The 20,440-nt window shown below is 39.4% G+C and overlaps 1 protein-coding gene across 1 annotated transcript in view; it reads right to left on the minus strand.

The window, feature by feature from the left end:
- Nucleotides 1-20,440, minus strand: part of mei1 (meiotic double-stranded break formation protein 1) — a gene marked incomplete at both ends in the record, with an annotated part of 42,302 nt that overhangs the window by 20,126 nt on the left and 1,736 nt on the right. The window contains 16 exons of the mRNA XM_083896541.1: nt 741-921; nt 3,242-3,339; nt 3,861-3,921; nt 4,946-5,057; nt 5,446-5,593; nt 6,276-6,367; nt 6,909-7,023; nt 7,324-7,458; nt 9,792-9,891; nt 10,835-10,954; nt 11,948-12,062; nt 13,097-13,275; nt 14,151-14,360; nt 18,382-18,487; nt 19,187-19,260; nt 20,334-20,384. Of these exons, the coding sequence (XP_083752667.1) occupies nt 741-921; nt 3,242-3,339; nt 3,861-3,921; nt 4,946-5,057; nt 5,446-5,593; nt 6,276-6,367; nt 6,909-7,023; nt 7,324-7,458; nt 9,792-9,891; nt 10,835-10,954; nt 11,948-12,062; nt 13,097-13,275; nt 14,151-14,360; nt 18,382-18,487; nt 19,187-19,260; nt 20,334-20,384 (1,897 nt within the window). The remainder of the gene's footprint in view (nt 1-740; nt 922-3,241; nt 3,340-3,860; nt 3,922-4,945; nt 5,058-5,445; nt 5,594-6,275; nt 6,368-6,908; nt 7,024-7,323; nt 7,459-9,791; nt 9,892-10,834; nt 10,955-11,947; nt 12,063-13,096; nt 13,276-14,150; nt 14,361-18,381; nt 18,488-19,186; nt 19,261-20,333; nt 20,385-20,440) is intronic.

The following is a 20,440-nucleotide window of genomic DNA, read 5'->3' on the forward strand; positions in this document are numbered from 1 at the left end:
TAATGATGTGTACAAACGTACAAACTCAAAGTGTTATAGGTGCATGTTGATGTCGGAAACTCACTATGCTCTCTCCCACGCACAAATGCACACATACTGTGCACAAAAACATTCAGTTAGAATGTATACCAAGGCACGCACGCACACACACGCACACACGCACACACACACACACACACACACACATACACACACACACACACACACACACAGTAAATCAAGAGACCTCTTTGACTTATATAAGGCCAGCCGTATTATTTTTCAGCCACACCTCCAATGAACAGGTCTTATCCTTGAGTTCATACCTGCTGAGTCCTTCTACGCTGTAAATATTGGAGCACAGATATCATTAATCTTGATGAGACCAAATAGAGGCAAGGAGAAACTTTCATCCTCTTCCTCAAGGGGAAATGCACAGCTATGATTCGCCTTGAAGGACAAATAAAACCTTCTCAGGAAGCTTTAGTACCTCTGGGGTCATAAAATATCTACTAAAGAGCAACCTTGTTGGGCCAGACAGTGCTGCCGGAGCAGGAACTGAGCTACAGTGACATGCAGAAGCAAAATGGTTTCATGTAAAATCCAAGTGAAAACTGATATAGAGAACTCCTTACGCTGTGACATGACACTAGATCCTTTTGACACTTTTTACAACGGCAAACAGATGTAAGAATAAAGTCAGCACATCTGAGTCAAATGTTGCCTCGTCCTTTAATAAGTGAAATATCTTGCCACGTTACCTGTCTCCTTGCTGTAAGGCAAGGTGAAGCATTATCACTAGACAGTACTGCGTGGCCCTTGGACCTTTATATCCACACAGCTGGAGTCCTGAGGCCTCGTAGAGCAGTGAAGGCCAGTCAGACAGACGACAGCACAGAGAGGGAAGGTTGTACAGCAGAACATTTTCCACCTCTTCAACATCTGTGGGACTCACAGAACAAAGCCATGAGAAAGAATAAGAGGGAAGGGAAGGGGAGAGATGGATGGAATAAAGAAAAACACAACAAAAGAACAATTACTAACAAATGCAATGTTTATTACTAAAACCGGAGCCGGAGCTGTGGTTTCTGAAAAACGTAGAGATATGCTGATTTCACACATTTAATTATCTACATTACACCCAAGCATATAGCTCATATATATCACGAAACAAGCTATGGATAATTATATTACATTTTTATATCATTATTTTAAAAAGTCATACTATGTGCTCCAGCAAAGATAAAGAGCTTTTTTAAATGAAAAAAGAGGTCCCTAAAGAAAAGAAAAGAAAGACAAGATGAAGGCGGCATACGGAATGATGGAAGAGAAAAGTGCCAAAGAGAGTGAAGCTCCAAAGAAGAGATGAAGATGATTAACAGCAGGGATCACTGAGACAGTGCTGAGCTGTGCAGGGCTTCAAACAGTATGATTTAGTCTGGGGGCCAAAAGATCCACTGTATAAACAATATGAAATAAGATGAGCAAAGACAAAGGAAACCTATCGCCGAGTATTGATAATTATTTTATAAAACAGATGAAAGAGTAAGACTTTCTGCATTTGAAATCCATAATATTGGCCGCATCATTGGTTCTTTATAGAGCTGAGAGGGGCAAGAGAGGCAAAGATTGAGTAAAGCATCAGAGATGCAATTAAGATAGGGCTGAAAGAGACCGAAAACGACACATGAATAAAGAAACTGTGCAGTCAAATGCAATCTCTTGCAGGACACCATACACTTAGAAATGAAAGTGCTAAGTAGAACCATAAGGTTCTTCGGCTTGTCCTCATAAGAGAACCCTTTTTGGCTTTTATGAAAAGGTTCTACCTGGAGCCCTTTTGGAGGATACCACAAAGAAACCTTTTAAAACCCTTTATTCAGGAAAAGGGTTGTAAAGAGTTCTCTGGATCAAAATGGTTCTTACTGGAACCAATAGTGTTACCAAGAAACCTTGAAAAAGGTTTTCAGAAGCAAATGGTCCCTTGTAGAAGGAGCCTTTTGGAACCCTTATTTCTAAGTGTATGTAGTAGAAAGTATGAGGGAATCACAGTATGCCGGAGAACCATAGAAAGAAAGAAGGATAAGCATCACTGATGCATGACTACACTGAGGGGAGTGAGACTACTCATCAGAAAGTGAAGGGGGGAGAAATTAAAAAAGGAATTATGAGTTAAAATGTGATAACTATGATCAGGAACCCAAAGGGTAGGTGACCAGCTAGCAGACTGCTAAAGACCCATGGCAAGACACAGAGCACATGGGTCTGGAGTCATCACTGTGGAGTAATAGGAAAAAATAAATGGTATTGAATAGAAATCAGGGGAAAAGAGAACAGCGCAAACACAATGCAGCCATCATTTATAAGCAAGCTTGCAGTGGATGGGGGTGGAGTTGAAAGATGTCAGAGATGACAAAGTGCACTTTAAACAGAGCAAAGGACTGAGCAAAAATGAGAGAGGAGACAACAAACAGGGAAGACAAAACAGACCTAACAGAAGAGAAGAGTAGAAATAAACACAATCAAAAGATTGGAGGCTGTACAGAACAAGATGGTGAAAAAACCAAACATGTTTATATCTGGTTTCCTAAGTTTGAAATATCTAACACACAATGAAATAGCACAATTCAGGTTGAAAAGAAACTGAAAGAGATAATGGAAGGTGTTGAAAAAAGCAATTCATCATTCATCTCCAGCCACAAACACGTAAACAAATGAACACAGTTGCACAGGAGTACACAGTTGCTTAACCAATCTCTGCTCACAATATCATAAAAACTGCAGTTCCTCTGGAAATGTTTTTACTATATATATTCTAGGAAACTCACAGTAATGAAGAAAGGGACAGGAATGTTAAATCATTTCAATATCTAGTTTTACTCATTTACAACTTCACTCACCTAAACATATTTTATGTAATGTATGGAAACTAGCAGCAGCAAGCAAGCAAGCCCATTTTTCAATTCAAGACTGTAGTGCACACATCAGAATCCCTTTCTTCCACTCTGCAAAGCAAGCTAGAGATTTTATTCACTGTCTTTACAGACACTTTTCCTAAATGGACCATTAAATGTGTGAGCCAAGCTGACTCTCTATCTGAAACCCTGCTTTGATGAGGGTGAGACACAGAGAGGGGGCATCTTGATTAGGGACGACAAGAAGGTGATATACAGAGAAAAGAGGAAGTGCTACACAGGTTGTTTTTTACCGGTGCTACTGGTGTATCTCTGAATGTGGTACAAGTGTGTGCATATTTGCATACCATGCTTGTAGGAGCCAGAAGCAGGGTCTGACTGGGAAAGTAGACACATACTGAGTTTCTGTAGAAAACCACAGCACGAGGCATTCAGTTCTGGGTTCCTGAAAGAATCGTGCAAAAAGGAGAAACGCACACCACGCAGAGAAAATTAACGTGATTACAAAGACAGTGGCTGCACAGAAAAAAAGGGAAATCCATGAGGACATCTGAAACCACGACGACGTGTGTGCAAGGTCACACGCATATTGAAAAGTGAACTGTGAGTGACACTCAGTTTTTTCCAAACACAGACTCAACCACACTTAAGACCACACAGGAACACACACATACTGTACAGTGCACCCACAAAAGAACATGTTCTCACACAGACAGCAAAAACTAGACACATGTAAACTTTTTGCTTTGAAGCTACAGATCTGTTGCTGAGAGACAGACACACTGCTGAGAGGACACTCAGAGATTTGTACAAATTTGTGCCTTTACAGGAAGTGGTGTTAGGAAACTGCACACCCAGGGTGGCCATGGTTTAACACACACACACAAACACAGTCTGTGCAGAGTACAACACAAAGTGCTCAAGCTGTAAAGACTGACAGTTGCATTAACATATGCTTTTGTGTACCTATTTCCTGCACAGAGAAGACCTTTGTGTTCGAGAGCCAGCCTGAAGAACCCAGAGGAGGCTAGAGGCGGGATGAAGACAGAGAGCAGAATTTACTGCATGTAACACTTGTCAAACTAAGTTTTAAAATACATCAGAGCAGAAAGGAAATAAAAAACTAAAAACAAGGCACATGACATGTTCTGCTATGGATAAAAATAATTGTTTTTCAGTGTTGTTGTAAATAAAGGTTGTAAATAAAGGTACTGAGTAAAAGAAGGAGGAAAAGGGAGAACAGATGGAGTTAAAGAGTGGAGGAGAGAGAGTGAGAATGAGAGATACCCACCTGTCATCATTATGACAATAATCTGCTGCATGATTTAGTCACAATCCTGACCACTCTCCCACACACACAAATCTCAAAAAAGCACTTAAGGAATCATATTGCTACAATGAAGGTAATTGTTTAAATTCACCTGTATTTAATGTCTGAGAGAGAGCAGCGCTAAGAGAGGGACGTTTTAATTCCATAAAGCCATAAACTCCCTCTCTTCTGGACTTATGCCAAGCCACTACTCATTCATATTTGCAGAAAATTGTTTAACCACTCGCGGTGTCAATATAAAGCTTATGTTTCTTCTTAACGTCGCTCCACTTGGTTCATCAAATGCCCAAGGCAGCAATTTCCCTGTCAATAATTGTAACTCATCAGGTGGACTGCCAGCGTTTCTTGTCATACTTAATTTCATCCAATCGATATTCAGGCTTTTAGCTTTACTTCTGATGAAAGTCGCCGTAACTGTTGCTTTTGTTGCTTTGGCAAAAAATATTAAAGAGCTCAAATCACTTTTTTAGGATTGTAGTTTTAGTTTAACGACCTGTTTTGCATTGAAATAACAAGACTACATGTGCTGATTATTATGCTTACATCTATGAAGGCTGTATGAGCATATTGTGCGTCACAGACAGGGTAACACACCATCAGTGCAGCTTACATAAATTGCATCACACTCAAGTGGGGCTTGGTTAGCTCTCTCTTGGGCTTGGGTCTGGTTCAAACAGGGAAAAATGTGGCCTGTGGCAAGAAAACAGTGTTATAGACTCACCTAGCTTGTTTGCAAAAACGGGCATGAGAGGAGGCAGGAGAGTGAACTGGGAGGACAGGACGGAGTAGAAGTACTGCAGTATCTGAGCGTTGAGTGCACGCTCGCACGTCCTCTAAACAAATTACAGAAAACTGATTAAAATATCAACTGTAATTCGTGTTTACTGTCTGACTGATTTTCAGATGAAATAGAAGCAACTGTAGAAAAACATCAATTCATTTACATTAGAGCCGTGGCATTGATGGATGGCTAAAGTGTCCATGTGCACACAACGCTAATGAAGACAGAGCCTGCGTGGCTGTGTTTATTAATAAAGTTATTTAGAGTAACCACCAGACAGAGCGAGCGATAATCACTGTGACCTATTTCTCTGAAAGAAGGCAGCGGCAAGTGCAGTGATCATTTTCTCAAGTGTTTGGCAAGAGTGTCTGACAGAGGCAGAAGGTTGAAATGAGAAGATGATAGATGTGACCGTGTGCGTGCGTGTGTCCAGCTCTCACAGTAACCGTGGGTATCCAGATGGAGTCGCAGCAGCGAAGCAGACAGTGACACAGGGACTCCATTGAGTCCTGAGCATGGCTGTGTTTATCTGGAGCTGTGAATGCATTCTCCTTCAGAACAGGCTCCGATGCACAGTCCTCAGCCAACCTTGGGCAACAAAATTAACACCACATTCACAAATTAATGCTGCAGTTTGTAAATATGAATCTCTATATGTACTGTACATTGTGTAAGAAAAGGTATTTTGATAAAAAAGTCAGAGAGAAGTCTCTTCTCTTCTCAACTTTCTACCCCTCAAAAACATTTTTATATCATAAAAAAACAAGTAGATGCTGAAAGTTGAGAAGAATCTGAAGGCATACAGGATGACAGAGCATCTCTCCCTCTCTCTCTGTTTTGTCTCAGTAGTCTCATCGCGTGATGATTCACCACTGCTCTCTGGACTCTGGTGCTGGTCGGAAAATACGCACTTTCTGCCTTCAGCAACAAAGTTTGATGCAAAGCAGAACGTGTCACTTTATTGGAACACTTAAAAAGAACACTTTTTTTTTTTACAAAGAAAATAGTTTCTACAGGTTAAAGTGTCAAGTAGTGTAGTGTGAGGAGTGGTACCCTAATTAATGTTGTTTGTCCTACTATTAACATGTCAAAAAAAAATCTGAGAAAAAGGTCTAGTACGCAAGGTTTATTCAAGACATGCTTGACATGCTGGCAACCCACAAGGAGAAACGCTGTCCACTATTTTGAATGTTGATTGTGGTACCTGTTTTGAACACTAAAGGCTGCAGTTTTACATATAACCCCCTTCATGTGACCTGAAAGTGCTGACCTGCAGACGGCCTGAAAACAAACCAAGGCCTGGAGCAGAAACCCCTCAAACTTGGAAGCCTTTGTGCTGAGGCCTGGCATCTTCACATGACCCTAGATAATAAAAGACACAGATGAGAAATAAGAAAATTAAATAAGAAACTGCTTTTATTACATAACCATCATATCAAAGTGCTTTATTAAAAAGATTTCCTCAAAAGAAGTGATTAAAGATTCCTCTAAAACAACATTTCTTCCTTGAGATACACCGCATTTCGTCAGTAACGCTCAGACTTTTGGGCCCCATTAACAAATTCATGAATATTAATCCCAACTCTGAATTGTGGCTTAGTGTGATTACAATGAAGCATATTTATTTTGTATAATGGAACAGGAATACACAACCAGACAGTCACAGAACTCGCACTATTTCAGTCTCATACAGGATTCAAAGCAGAATGCATCAATAAGGAAGAAAATCATACTGAAAAAAACACACTTTCATTCAGGCCCTCATGTAAGAATGAACTCCCACTGATTGAACATGTCAATGACACATGTATTCTGTGACACACTGCATCGATAGCATGGTTTACTACAGGAAACGGATGATAAATTACCACCATTTAATGATTTTTTGTATCTCGTCACTCACTGAGCTTCGGTGATGAGCAGAAGAGAGGAGGGGCAGCTCAGAGAATCGAACAGTGATGGCCTCAACCAGTCTTTCTAACTCAGTGTATTGTACTGGCTGGGATTGGTGGTTCAGTCTGGAGAGCACAACAGTGAAAAAGAATGGAAATGTTTCCATGCAGCCACAGAGTGGATGCATGCAAGTCCTTCATCATTAACACATTTTGAGACGGTGTTCTGAGATACAGTATTCATACATTTATAATTTCTTACTCCTGGATTTAATCATGCATTGCAGTTTCACATATTTCGACTCTTAATCCCTCGAACAGGGATCAAGGCTTGGCTTGGGCCACTAATAATCCCAAGGATTCACTGTACAAGTTTTCCTTGATGACGTGTGAGTCATTTATTAAAATGTGTGTGTTTGTGTCCACCTGAAGAGGGCAGTGGCAGCACTGACACCCTGTGTGGCTACCAGCAAGCAGGGGGAGGAGACTCCAGCGACCACAGCTTCAGAAACTGCCACAAACCCGGGTCCACTGGAGAAAAGACGCACACTTGGCGGCTGCCTGTACACATAAAGACACACACAAGCATTTATATACGGTAGTGACACTGCCGTTCAAAAGTTTGAGGTCACTTAGAAATGTCCTTATTTTTTAAGGTAAAGCAGTTTTTTTTCAACTCTTTTCAATGAATATAACATTAAATTAATCAGAAATACACTTTATACATTGTTAGTAGTGTGGTAAACGACTATTCTAGCTGCAAACGTCTGGTTTTTAAAAGAATATGTACACAGGTGTATAGAGGCCCATTTCCAGCAACCATCTCTTCAGTGTTCTAATGGTACATTGTGTTTGCTAATCATGTTAGAAGGCTAATGGATGATTAGAAAACAGTTTTGCTGGTTCTTTGAAAAAACTTATTTCTAATCTTGTCAATGTCTTGACTATATTTTCCTATTCCTTTTCCAACTCTTTTGATGAATAAAAGTGTGACTTTTAATGGAAAACACAAAAGAATTGTATGTGTGACCCCACACTTATGTCCCCCCCAAAAAATTACAGTACATTCATGGACAGGTAATTAAGTGTCATTGTTCCTCAATGATTAATTTAACACAAATCGCTGCAGCAAATAATTCCACAAGTTGTTGCTACTAGGTGCTACTTTGGTTAAAGTACAACAAAACGCTGACGGCTGGTTCTTTGGCATCATCTACTTGCCATTGTTTGGTTTGATGTGCCAATACCAGCAGGGACTCACCTCCTCACTCACCTAAACACGTTCTTTTTCTCTCTTTTGGGACTGGCACAGTGCACATCATAAACAAATAATGCTGACCTATTGGCATTTCAAAGATCACCAGAGTGTGTCTCTGCTCGTGGACACAGCCCCACAACATCTGTTGTGATGTTGTTGAGCTGACTGGTTCGCTGTTGCCACAACAGTACTCACATAGGGCATCTTAAATAACACATGCATGCACATAAAGGTGCGCACACACACACACACACAGCATTTCAAGTGCTCTGGTCTACTTTTTCTGGACACATCTCCCTCACCATTTCAAATATTTTATTTACTCACTCTATTACTACCGTCTGACAGGTGGAGCATTCCATTAACATCGTGTCAAAATTGCAGAAATATGATGGTGCGTTAGTAGCTCGTAATATAGTTTCATCTGCGATCCAGCAGACAATTAAATCAAATCTAATTAAACTCGCAATAGCACCACATTTAACATGTTTAACAGGAGACTGCCTCTAAGCTGAAAATGCTGCTCAGTTTATGAACAAATAAAATGGTGTATAAAAACATTTATCAAAACAGAGTATGTGGATTTCTGTAGTAATTAAACAGATAATCTATATCAGGGGTCACCAACGTGGTGCCCGCGGGCACCTGGTAGCCCGCGGGCAGCCAATATGGTGCCCGCGGGCTCACTTCACTTCACCTCACTTGCATGTATCCGTATGATCTGTCAGTAAAATATCTTTGATATTGTTTATAAAAACTGGTAATCGTTAGGAGTAAGCACTGGAAGGAATGTGTATGCAGTTGAATGCATAATATTAATAATTTAAATGGTAAACAAACAAAAAAATATTATATGGTAGCCCTCCATATTATTTTTTACCCTTAAGGTAGCTCTCTGACTCAAAAAGGTTGGTGACCCCTGATCTATATGATTATAGCTTGCACAGAAAAGAGTGCATGGCACTGTAGTGACTACTTAAACAAGAAGCAGTATAGTTTGCTATGAATTCATGTCAATTGAGGACGTCACAGGAGCAATTACTTAAGGATTAAGTGTGGGCTAGTTAGAAAACATTTACTAACAATAATTATCGAGATATAATAAAGATTACATATGTATAGATATAATGGTGGTTATGCACATACAAACATACTTTGAGACACTTTGAGTTGTCTGTGCATAAAAGATATTTAAAACCAAAACTCCATTTTGAACAATCTGACTTTTATCGTGATAAATAAGTGTTATTGTCCGATTGTCTGTCTGAAATGTTTTTGGCCACGTCATCCAGCCCTACCTTCAGTATATGGTGAACTCCATATTCATTTAACATGGATTAAAGGTGCCCCATGTCAGCTGAGATTGGCACAGTGCACCCTGCAACCCTCACGCGGAGGATAAAGCGGGTAAAAGATGGGTGGATAGATGGATGGATAAAATTCAATTAATAGCATACAGCATTAGTCCATTATCATAATTATAATATATATATATAATTATTATATATTATGGTTATTATGTCAAATCAGGAGTTTTGTTTTGCTCACTAACAAAAATTGCCAACTGCAAATCCAATGCAGTGGATCACTTTCAGCATTATGCCAAATGGAAACCAAAACTGCAGGCCAGTCTCACCTTTCCAATATCTCAGTAAGGAGCAGCAGCCCTTGTTTCTGCACCTCCAGGTTGGACAGCTGTAGAGCCTCCTTCAAACTGCGCACCAGAGATTCAATACCTGACACATACACACACAAACACACACTGGATGCATTAGAGATAATCTAATACTCATACTACACATAAACAGGAAACACATTAAGTCTCAATCTTACTCAGTGCCAAAGTCATTAAAGTGCTTTGACTAAACTTGAGGCTTCAGCAACTCGTCATCTCAAAACCACACACAGTCACGCATGTCAACAGTGGCAGCGGTGCATCTTTCTCATTTACTGCAACACTGAATCTGCTCTATTGATTTCATGTATGCGCGGAAAGAGAGCAAGAACGTATTAGTGCACGGAGTGAATCCGCCATGTCGTCGTAAATTAACTCTGTATATAAAGTGTTTTTTTTTTATACAATATCTTTTGGAAGACTTGATGTGCCGCTGGTTTCTGTTGCAATGCTTGGAGCAAATCAAATATATTTTGTCTAGTGAGAGGAGTGGAAGGAGGGGAGAGAGTCAATGTCTGAAAGCCTGCTGCTTACTCGTGGTCGGAGGCTTGAATACAACGCAAAACACTCCGAAAACTGTCAAGAATATTTCCCTATCCATAAAGCACTTCAAAGAATCACCAAGATAGCACAACATACAATACCATTCAAAAGTTTGGGGTCACTTAGAAATGTCCTTATTTTTGAAGGAAAAGCACTTTTTTTTGGATGCTATTGGATGCTTAAACCCTTGTGCAATGATGTTAGCACAGCGGAAAACAGTTTTGCTGGTTCTTTGGCGAAAGCAATATCTTTTCTATCCATTTTGCAACTCTTTTGATGAATAAAAGTGTGAGTTTTAATGGAAAACACCAACAAATTGTAAAGGTGACCCAGAACTTTTGAACGGTAGTGTAAAATATTGCAATATTTTAGTGTTTCAATATTCTATTCATTTTTAGATGTTAGCTAATATACACTATGAAACACAAAGCTAAATGTCTGAGTGTTTTCTGTGCTCTCACCATAGATAGAGTGACACTGGGAGAAGAAGAGTGGGTCTTCGGTCAGTAACACCAAACAGCTGTAGGCCGACCACAGCAGCACCTCACTACTCGTACTGGCCAGACGGTCAAACAGAAACTCTATTAAGGGAAAAAGATGAAAGAAAAAGAACAACACTTACATTTGAGACTTTAATTATTGGGTACCATAAGATCAGAAAACGTTTCTTCTAATGTCAAATACTTATTTCGGATCCTAAGCGCTGCTAGCAGGAAAGATATTACGTGAAAGTGGTTAAAACCGGGAACCTACTGTATAGGAATGGATTGACATTATATATGATGTTTTTAAGATGGAAAGGTTTACCTTTGCTTTGAGACTGCAACAGGGACCTTTTTTGAAAGATGGATAACGTATGTCACACCAATACGGCCATCATTTGTCTAAAAGTGGATTCCTGCATCCTTTTTGTTTTCCTTCATATTCCCTCGGTAGAGGACTCTAGACTTCATTGAGGTTTACCCCAAACATTTTTTTTATTAAGTTCTTGTTCTTATGTTATAATTTTTTCCCCCAAAAATGGTTATTTGTGTATATTACTGGATGGGTGAATGCCTAATGGGTCCTTGCACGATTTTACACTGCTTATTGAGTCTGCGATACTTTACCGTGAGCTACAACTGCACATCTGCAGTTGGCTAAATGTGACGTAAGATATGTATTATCACTGTCTGTATGGACCTGCAAATCAAAATAAAAAAATTAAAAAAAAAAGAGAGAAAAAGAACAAAAACTTAAGCAACAGGTCGACAGGAATGCAGTAAACAGAGAAAAAAATAACAGTTAACACCATGATAATCCCCTGAAGTATCATCTTTCTGCCCCCTAAAAACAAAAATTTAGCACACACAGTAATATTGTATTGCTCATATTCTGAGGAAAGGAGGCAAAGCAAAAAATACTAATAGTTTCAAAATTATAAAGCCAGTGCAGAGAGAAACAACAAAGCGTTGGACAAAAAGAGAAAGAAAACACAGATAAAGGCAAAGGGAAACATTTGTAGAAGGGAAATCAAAGGCTTGAATAGTCAGTAAATCCCAGCACTGTTTGTGTCTGTGTGTGGGCGCAATCACCAGGTATGTCAGCCTTGATGAAGGGAGCGCTGTACTGACTGGGAGAATGAGCCAGGACAGCTGCAATACACTTAGCACTGGTCACCTGTAACACCTCATCACCACTCAGCAGCAACTGGAAGAGATGATTTATGAGCTTAATCACAATCCAACAATCAAGTAAACACACATGCTGCTGGTGACAGTAAGATTTGAAGGAATATTTTTGCAAACTCTCACTTCAGGCCGAAAAAAAAGATAGAAGATAGAAATATGCCAGTGATTTATCATCTGGCATCATCTTCTTACACCTATGGCAGCATTGTAGACCGAGACTAAAACATTAAATCACATTTTATTCAGTATTCAGTCAGTACCCTGAGTGAAAATCAGCAGAACTTTCGGGGATTTGTAGCTTGTTTTGTAATCTTCAATATTTATTCAGCATAAGAAATAGATTTGCCCATGGCCCCTTAGACTTAAACTTATGACTTGTGTTGACAAATGATGCCTCCTGACTTACTTAGGCGTAACTCAAGTCCCAGTGATTATTTACTATTGAATGAGCTGTTGTCTTTTTAAACAGTGCAGTATAATATTGCCATGTTACACTAAGTGTTGCACTGCTGCTGTTCAAATGCCTCTAATTTGTATTTCTACCACAACTACGCCTGATTATTGATTAACAGTCAGATTCAAGTATGATTGAAGTTATTTACTTAAAGGGCTAAAGTTATAATATTAAAACTGTTATATAAAAAGTATACTGCCATTTTGGACCACCCCATTTTTACAAAAGCCCATAATGAACTGAACATCTTTTGAGTTCTAATGCTAAAAAAAATCTACAGAGGTTCACCAACACACTTGGGAAAGAAGGTAGATGCTAAGAATATTCAGCTGCAACGTGCAAGTTCACTAATAAATGTTGCTAAATTTGACGCACTGTACCTTTAAGAGTGAGTTTTACAGCTAACACACTGCTGATCTAACTGGACATACTCTCCACATTGATTTCCCAGACATGAAGCACAAATATTTGTCTAGGTTATAACCCTCCAAATCCTCACTCACAGGCACATTAATCCAGGCTTTGAACTTTGTGTTATGATTAAGGACAGAGTCAGAATGAAGGTTTTGGTTTTGGGAGCAGGATGTTTGTACAGAGACCTGTTTCAATATGAGAGGCAAATGGCTGTGGTCAAGAGGCTGTTGCTCTTGGTGTTGGCAGATGGTCTGGCTGTCACTGGTGTGGATGTCCTGGTTCTCATCGCACATCGTCTGACTGTCAGGGCGTCTCATCAGAACTGACACCGTTTCTCCCTGCTTTACCAGCAGCCACAGCAGGCCTAGCAGATGAAAAATACATGGAATAAAAAAAGATAATGACCAGAAACAACGTTATGTACTGTATGTAGAAGAACTCATATTTATAATAAGGCTTATAGGCTTTACAGAGGCCATTTACATGATATTTTGTACATGACAAATTCATGATAGCCTTTAGTCTTACCAAAGTGGTTGTTATGCCCAGCTCAAAAGTTCATCTAATTTTAATCAAATCAGCACTTTTAGTCAACTTACAATATGTATTTTCCACACTAGCCTTGTGGTAATGGTTGTTGAAAATTAATATTTGAGTTAGTATTTAAAAAAACATCTTCTTTTGGCGTTGCTCCAGACCGCTAAAAGCAAAGGTAATATGACATGATTCATATTTATCTTCTGGGCATAAAAAACCTAAAACAGTTTGATTCCTGTTTTGTTCTGGTTTCATTATTTCCTCAATAAATCAAATTCAACATAAAAAAAACAATGCCGAGATTGCACTAATAATCTGGACAATAATGATACCCTCTTGTCTCGATTAAACATTTACTATTTCTTAAAAATCTACGGGGATGTCTTACATTTCAGGGCTTTGCAGAACAAAAACAATGTATTTGACGTGATGAGCCCTAAAGTCTGACAAATGAGAACCGTTAGACAAATTATGTGAAACGAGTGACAGTGAAAAGAACGACTCATTAGAGCAACTGAAGATGCTGATGCGTAGTCACAGTGACAATGTCAAAATCATTCACTGTATCAGAGGAAAAGCCCTGATCGCTCTTGCAAAAATGCTTTGTTTGCCATCTGTGCATGTCAAGATATAGAAGATTTTCTCATATATAACATATTCAAATACATGAATAAATAAATATAACTGGCGTAGTTGTCTCACCGACACAATTTCTGATGAGATGTGCAGAGCCTGCATTGGCCAAAGTCTGAGTCAACAGGATACACACTCTCTCCCTGATGCCAAGAGGTATAGACTGCGCTGCCGATCCCCCAGCTGTCCCGAACAGTTTGAGCCAGACGTGGAGGACTGAGGCCTTCAGTGCTTCATCTGGGTAGAGCAAGGCTGAGCACATATGCTCCAGCAAGGGTGCTGGTAGACAGAGATTGGGAAGAGGAGCATCTATTATTTAACACATAAACAAGATAAAAGATTTTTACAGAATAACCGTCTTTTTAGATTTTGAAAAAAGCATTCTTTGTGTGATGAGGTGAGAGCAAAAGACACCGAAAACTAATAAGCAATAAACTAATAAGACAAGGAAAATAACAAGTCCACCAACGAGCTGACAGGTTGGATGAGCACCGAACCCCTGAGAACAAATAGCTGATTTTATGTTAACATAATCCACAGTTATTGACATTAAACAATGGCAGAGAAAATTGAAGATGAACATATTGAAGACTTTTAGGTTATTAGGGAGAGAGTACAACAAAACAGCAGGTGGGGAAAAAAAAAATGAGACGAAAAAACAATATTAGGAGAAGGATAGGAAATTGTTTATCTGTGCACAGCAGGCACGAGCATGGAAAAATGAGAGAATGACGGGGTGAGGTGGAGAAGCACTCATGTAGATCAAAAGAGAAAGATAAAACGAGACAGGTAACAGTAGAGAAGAGTAGGCGAGAGAGTGAACGGCGAATGCAAGGTTGAGGACAAGACAGACAGAAGAAGACGGGCGACAATTTAAAATACATACATATTGAAATGGATAAGAGAGCAAATTGGTATATTTATTTCCTTCGACTTTGTACAAAATGTATTTTAGCCAAAATAACATGGTCTACCTTGAAAAGCTGCATTAATTAAATGTAGATAATGAATATCGGAGTGACAAATAATACACTTCCAATTCAAAAGTATTGCTCTCCTCTCGCCACTGAGACATACACGTAGAGAAGGGACATAAGCTACTGAAGTGCTCACTTGAAAAGGAAAATAATCTTTTCAATGTTTTATCATGAGTCACTTTAATAAAAACGTGTTATTGAGTATCCTCATCTGTGAAGAGAAGCCATCAGTCTTCCTAATGGCGCCATCATTCAGTGAAACATTCTGTGAATAGTTTGATATTTGTGCACTAACTCTAACTTTGAAGATAACATATTTGTTATAAAAATGTCTAATTAAAAGGTTTTTGCACTTGAAGGATGTTGGCACAAGACTAAGCTGACTGAGATTTCATTTTCATTACACAGTGAATCTGTGAGCAAATCAATCAACCCAGAAGCACATCAACATAATCCAGAACAAATCCAATGACTGATTGATAAAAAGTCAAAGTATCATGCCTTAATGAAGGACGAATGTGCTGTCACAAGCTCTGTTAAAGTAAGATAATACTTGTTGGCAAACTACTGCAGCATAAAATCGAATTATTCATTATACAATTAATAATGAAAGAATAAGGGAACACATGATCGACAGTGAGCCACACGCAAAGACAGCTGATTTTTTTTTTTTTTGTTGGGCAAATGACGATAATGAAGTAAAGATAAAGGTTTGACTGAATTAGCAATGGTGAGTGCGAGGCAGCACTGAAGCTGAAAGGAGACCGAGGAACAGAGAATGAACGTAGAGGAGACAAAAAGAGATGACGGAGGAGGAAAAGCCAAGCCCGAGCCAAGCTACTTACTGAGGCAGATCAAACACCAATGTGTGAGGCAGGAGAGAGGCTCGCAGACATGTTTGATTAAACCACAATACACCAGGCAGCCAAGATGAAGGCCAGGCATGAAGAAAGGAGAGTGTCAGGAAGAGACAGAGGATGAAAGGAGAAAGACCAAGTTAACATGGGGAAATAAAAGTCTGACTTTTTTTATGATGCACACATACAAAGACAGAGACCTGAAACATGTTTTGTTTCTTTGACAGAACAGAAACAACACAATAATTTGAATTTCTGTTAGCCTTGTGCATTCTTTTGCTCTCGCTGTTAAAGCTTGTTTGCTCTCAGTCCATCTACTTATCCGCATTTATTTTCACAGTACATTGTTGTTGTCCTTCACTCTGTGCTTCGCCCTGTACATAAAAACACATCTGTCTCTTCTCTGGCTTTTTAAATTTCCAGCCTCCAGTCTTCCCTGTGTTTATAATAATAAACGTTTTTGTCTGGCATATGCAAATAACCCAAGAGCCAAAAACCATTATCTCTGTATTTGTGTATGTACATCTGACTTCTATAGTACATATATAGTAAAATAGAATGAAGAAGTAAGTCTTTAATCACCTTACTATTTTCTTTCTCTCTTATTTTTAATCAGTATTTTCGCGTTCTCTTTCTTAATAAGTGGGTGTCCATCATTGAATGTCGACAGAGACCTCAGAAGATGACATTTAAAGATCACGTGAAATGAAATGTCTTTTAAGCTCCTGCACTGGAAAAATAAAATAAAATGGTGGACAATGTAAAGTTTTAATTTCTAAACTTGTGCTCTTTTATTACATCTTCATTTGGGGAAAGCACAACATTTCCTCCAATTAATGCAGTAAGCAAATATTACAACAATAAAATACAGGAAGGAGCGACTAAACACTTTTTAATTACACCATTTTCCATCGTGTTTCTTGGCACTCTTTCTTATTCAAGTTGCAGCCTAATCCTTCTGTGAATGTGAGATGTATTTTAATGGAAACTAAGCTATTAATGCCTCATCTTCTCTGTTTTGTCTTATGCACTGCTCAGTTAGGACTAGAGGGAGAAAGAAACCAGCAAGGCAGAAAGAAAAAGAGGGAGGGTGAAAGAGAAAGAGAATGAAAAGAAATTGAGGCAGATAAAAGAGACAGGGTGAGACAATCAGAGGGGTTAATCAGCTCGATTGGCAGGCAGACAGGGAGCTGGAGAGACTGAGCTGTGTTGGGTTCTCTGAGCTCATGTTGTCATTGCCGTGCTGTTGTCGTTAGTCCAAACAGCCCCACAGAGACGTGCTGAGTGACAGACCACAGACAGGTACACACAGTCAATAGTGGCAGCCCGCATTATGCATCACCATCACAACAACACAACACAACCTGCACCTGCTTAAAGGTGCATGTAATACTCTGAACATACATGGGAGAAAAACATGTAGCAAAGCTACTGTATGATGATGATGCCTGCTTATTTTGCACAAGGTTCACAATTACTCCTGAGTGAAAAGACGAGCACTCAGGCGTGACACAAACACACTACACAATGCACACAAGATGCTTGGAGCAGAGTAATGGTTCAGTGACTCCACAGACATCATGCAGGTGGTTATAGCAGAGAGTAAATTGCTGTATTTGTGTGAGAGGACGTGATTAAGTGCATCCGTATTCTGCCTGAAAACGCTGCAAACAATACGCATTACACAGATACAAATATGTGGGGAATTTCAAGGCAATTCTGGACGAGCCTATTTGCAACTTTTGATATATTTCCACCATGAGTTGGCAGAGGATTGGCTATGCAGGCTGAATTTTAAGTATGGACAGCGCAATATATTTCATGCGGTTGGAAAGAAATTGAAAAGGTTATAACAGCGAGAGAAATTGAATTGAGAAAGTTCAGGGTAAAGGACATGTATAATACAGTTTTGTGACTGAATTGATTGGAACAGTATAATACTATATACTGTTGAATGATCATTTTAATAGTGGACACTATTTCTATGAAAGAAAAAGAGAATTTAAGTGTTGTTTTATATTTTTCTCCACTGGACCGGCTTTACTTTAATACATGGATTTTTCAAAGCTTCTTTGTGCACCATCTATTCTCTCTTAAAGGAAAATGTATGTGCACAAAGAAGTCAGAGGTCGAGGTCTGCTGCAGAGCAGTAAGTTTCCAGCTGATAAAGGTTTCTCCTCTTGCCTAAAGACAATTCGGCAGGGTAACTGACTGTGGCTTAACCTCAGTGCACAGTTCAAGAACGTTCTGCTTCTAGTTACGTCAACTTGCACATCCACTGTTGACAAAGTTCCCAAGGCAACATGTGTGAGCTGTATATATCACCAACGGTCTCATGACATCATAGACTTTTGTATTTCAGTTGTTCTTATTGACAGTGCAAGTAATAATCATGAAAAACACACTGATTTTATTTGTATAACTGTACAAGTGAGATGTGACTGGGTGTCTGATGCATCATCTCACCATACTGAGTCACCAGGCAATGGGCCACATTGGGGACCGTTTCCACCAGCATCCCCAGGAGGTTAAATGTTGGCCGGAAACCTTTCACTTTGAGCTGGTCACTTAGCTGGACAAGGAAAGCAAAAAATCTTTAAAACCAATAACAGACAAAGAACTATGTCAAGGAACTTGTCTGGATCAAAGAACTCCATTGAGAGACTCGCACACTGTAAAGCTGTGTGTGTCAGGCTCAAGATCAACTTTAGAAATGCTGCACAGAAGCAATTGGAAACATGTACACAAAATATGAGGAAAGTAATACCAAGGAGAGCTCAAGAGAGTAGCAGGAAAGATGCGGTATTAAATGCAGTCTCTTTATACAGCGATCAACCTTAGAACGCCTTTGAATATGTATACAGAATTTTGTCATTGTCATTTTACTCTACATTGACAACAAATCCAGCTATATTAATACTGCAGAGCCACTTCATTTCAGACATGAGAGTCATGTCACGTAAGAGTGCAAATGAGACTTGTCTGCACCTCTCTACCTGGTGGTTTGCCTTCCTGTCATCATCAGTATAGAGACTAGCTTCACTTTTTTTTCCACCTGCAGCATCAGCTGCTGAATGAGGCTTTTCTATTACTCCCCAAGAGGTGACACAGCAGCAGGCAGAAGGGAACAAGCACTCTGTCTGTTTACTAAACAACCCTTGGAGGATATGCTGCTACTTACACAAGGGCTGTTAAATTTTTAAGATGTTGAGTGTGTTCTGTGCCTGTGCGTCTAAGTTTTGCCATATGTCTATAAATGTGTTTGGCTCACCTGTTTGTTTATCTCGTCCAAAACAAAGTGAAATGGCACCTCACTCTGGAGCTTCAACAGCAGCTGAACCAGCACTGACACACACACACACACACAAACACACACACAAGTGAATACATGCACAAACACACACGCCTCATAAACATAAACAACACAGCTAAGCATTGATTAACACCAGTTTCACACTTCTAGGAAAGTCTCTGCCATCTTGAGAATAACAGTTCAAGGTGCTCATTAATTCAGAACCATTTGATTTTCTTTAAAATATTTGACAGATTATGATTTTGTATTCCTCTTCACTGATTCTTAGACTATTTTCATTGTCATTATTTTTTAAGTGTTTTTGGAGCACAACCTCTAATGTCAAAACCAAAATAAAAGATCTCATTAAGTTGGTTGCTCGACATGACGACTTTGCTAATGCTAGAAATGTTTTCATTTTTCTTTCTTTCACAAACACATAGATATCATAGGGACAGCACATGGCCAAGAGCCAAGGAATTGAGGTCGTAACTGGAAGGTCGCTGATTCAATCCCAGGCACCCAATCCCCCATTGCTCCCCAGGCACAGTGGGTAGCACTTATCTGCGGCTTGTGTGTGTTCACTACTGATGTGTAAAAAATGCATAGGTTCAATGCCGAGGACAAATTTACTATCAACTAATTGGTGTGTGTGTGTGTGCAAAAATTACTAATTCTTCTAATCATCTCTGCTTACGTATAAGGCTCAAATTACTTGAAAGTGTGTTCTTAACACATTATCTGTGCAAGCAACAAAACAACTGTCAAACCTAAAACACTCTTACCTGGCACACACCAGACACCTCTGCATCTTAAAAGGTGAAGTTATAGTGTGGCTAAACAAAAAAATGTACTCTATGTGTGCTAAAATTGGTTTGTTGCAAAGCCAGCATCAAAGCCAGCTACAGGGAAATCTCCATATACAGTAGCTCCTTATAGAGAAACACTTGCCTCAGCTATGCACGGTGCAGAAGTGACAGAATATCAGCATGGCAAAGGAGGTCAAAACTGTTAAATTTAGAAATTGGTTGTGGAGCCACTGCAAGATCACCTTCGTTACCAGTAGTAACCATTATCCTAGACACAAAGAGGATGGTGTCTGTGCGTGTGTGCACACTCTCTTCACCTTGCTGAACCTTTTCCTCAATGACTGGGTCCTCTGTGGTGTGAAGCATCCCTATAGAGACAGAACAGTAATGACAGACGAGATTTAAATGGAAGACTTCAGATAGG

Source organism: Microchirus variegatus (genome assembly GCF_963457635.1).
Source record: "Microchirus variegatus genome assembly, chromosome: 10".
In the NCBI taxonomy this organism is placed as follows: Eukaryota; Metazoa; Chordata; class Actinopteri; order Pleuronectiformes; family Soleidae; genus Microchirus; species Microchirus variegatus.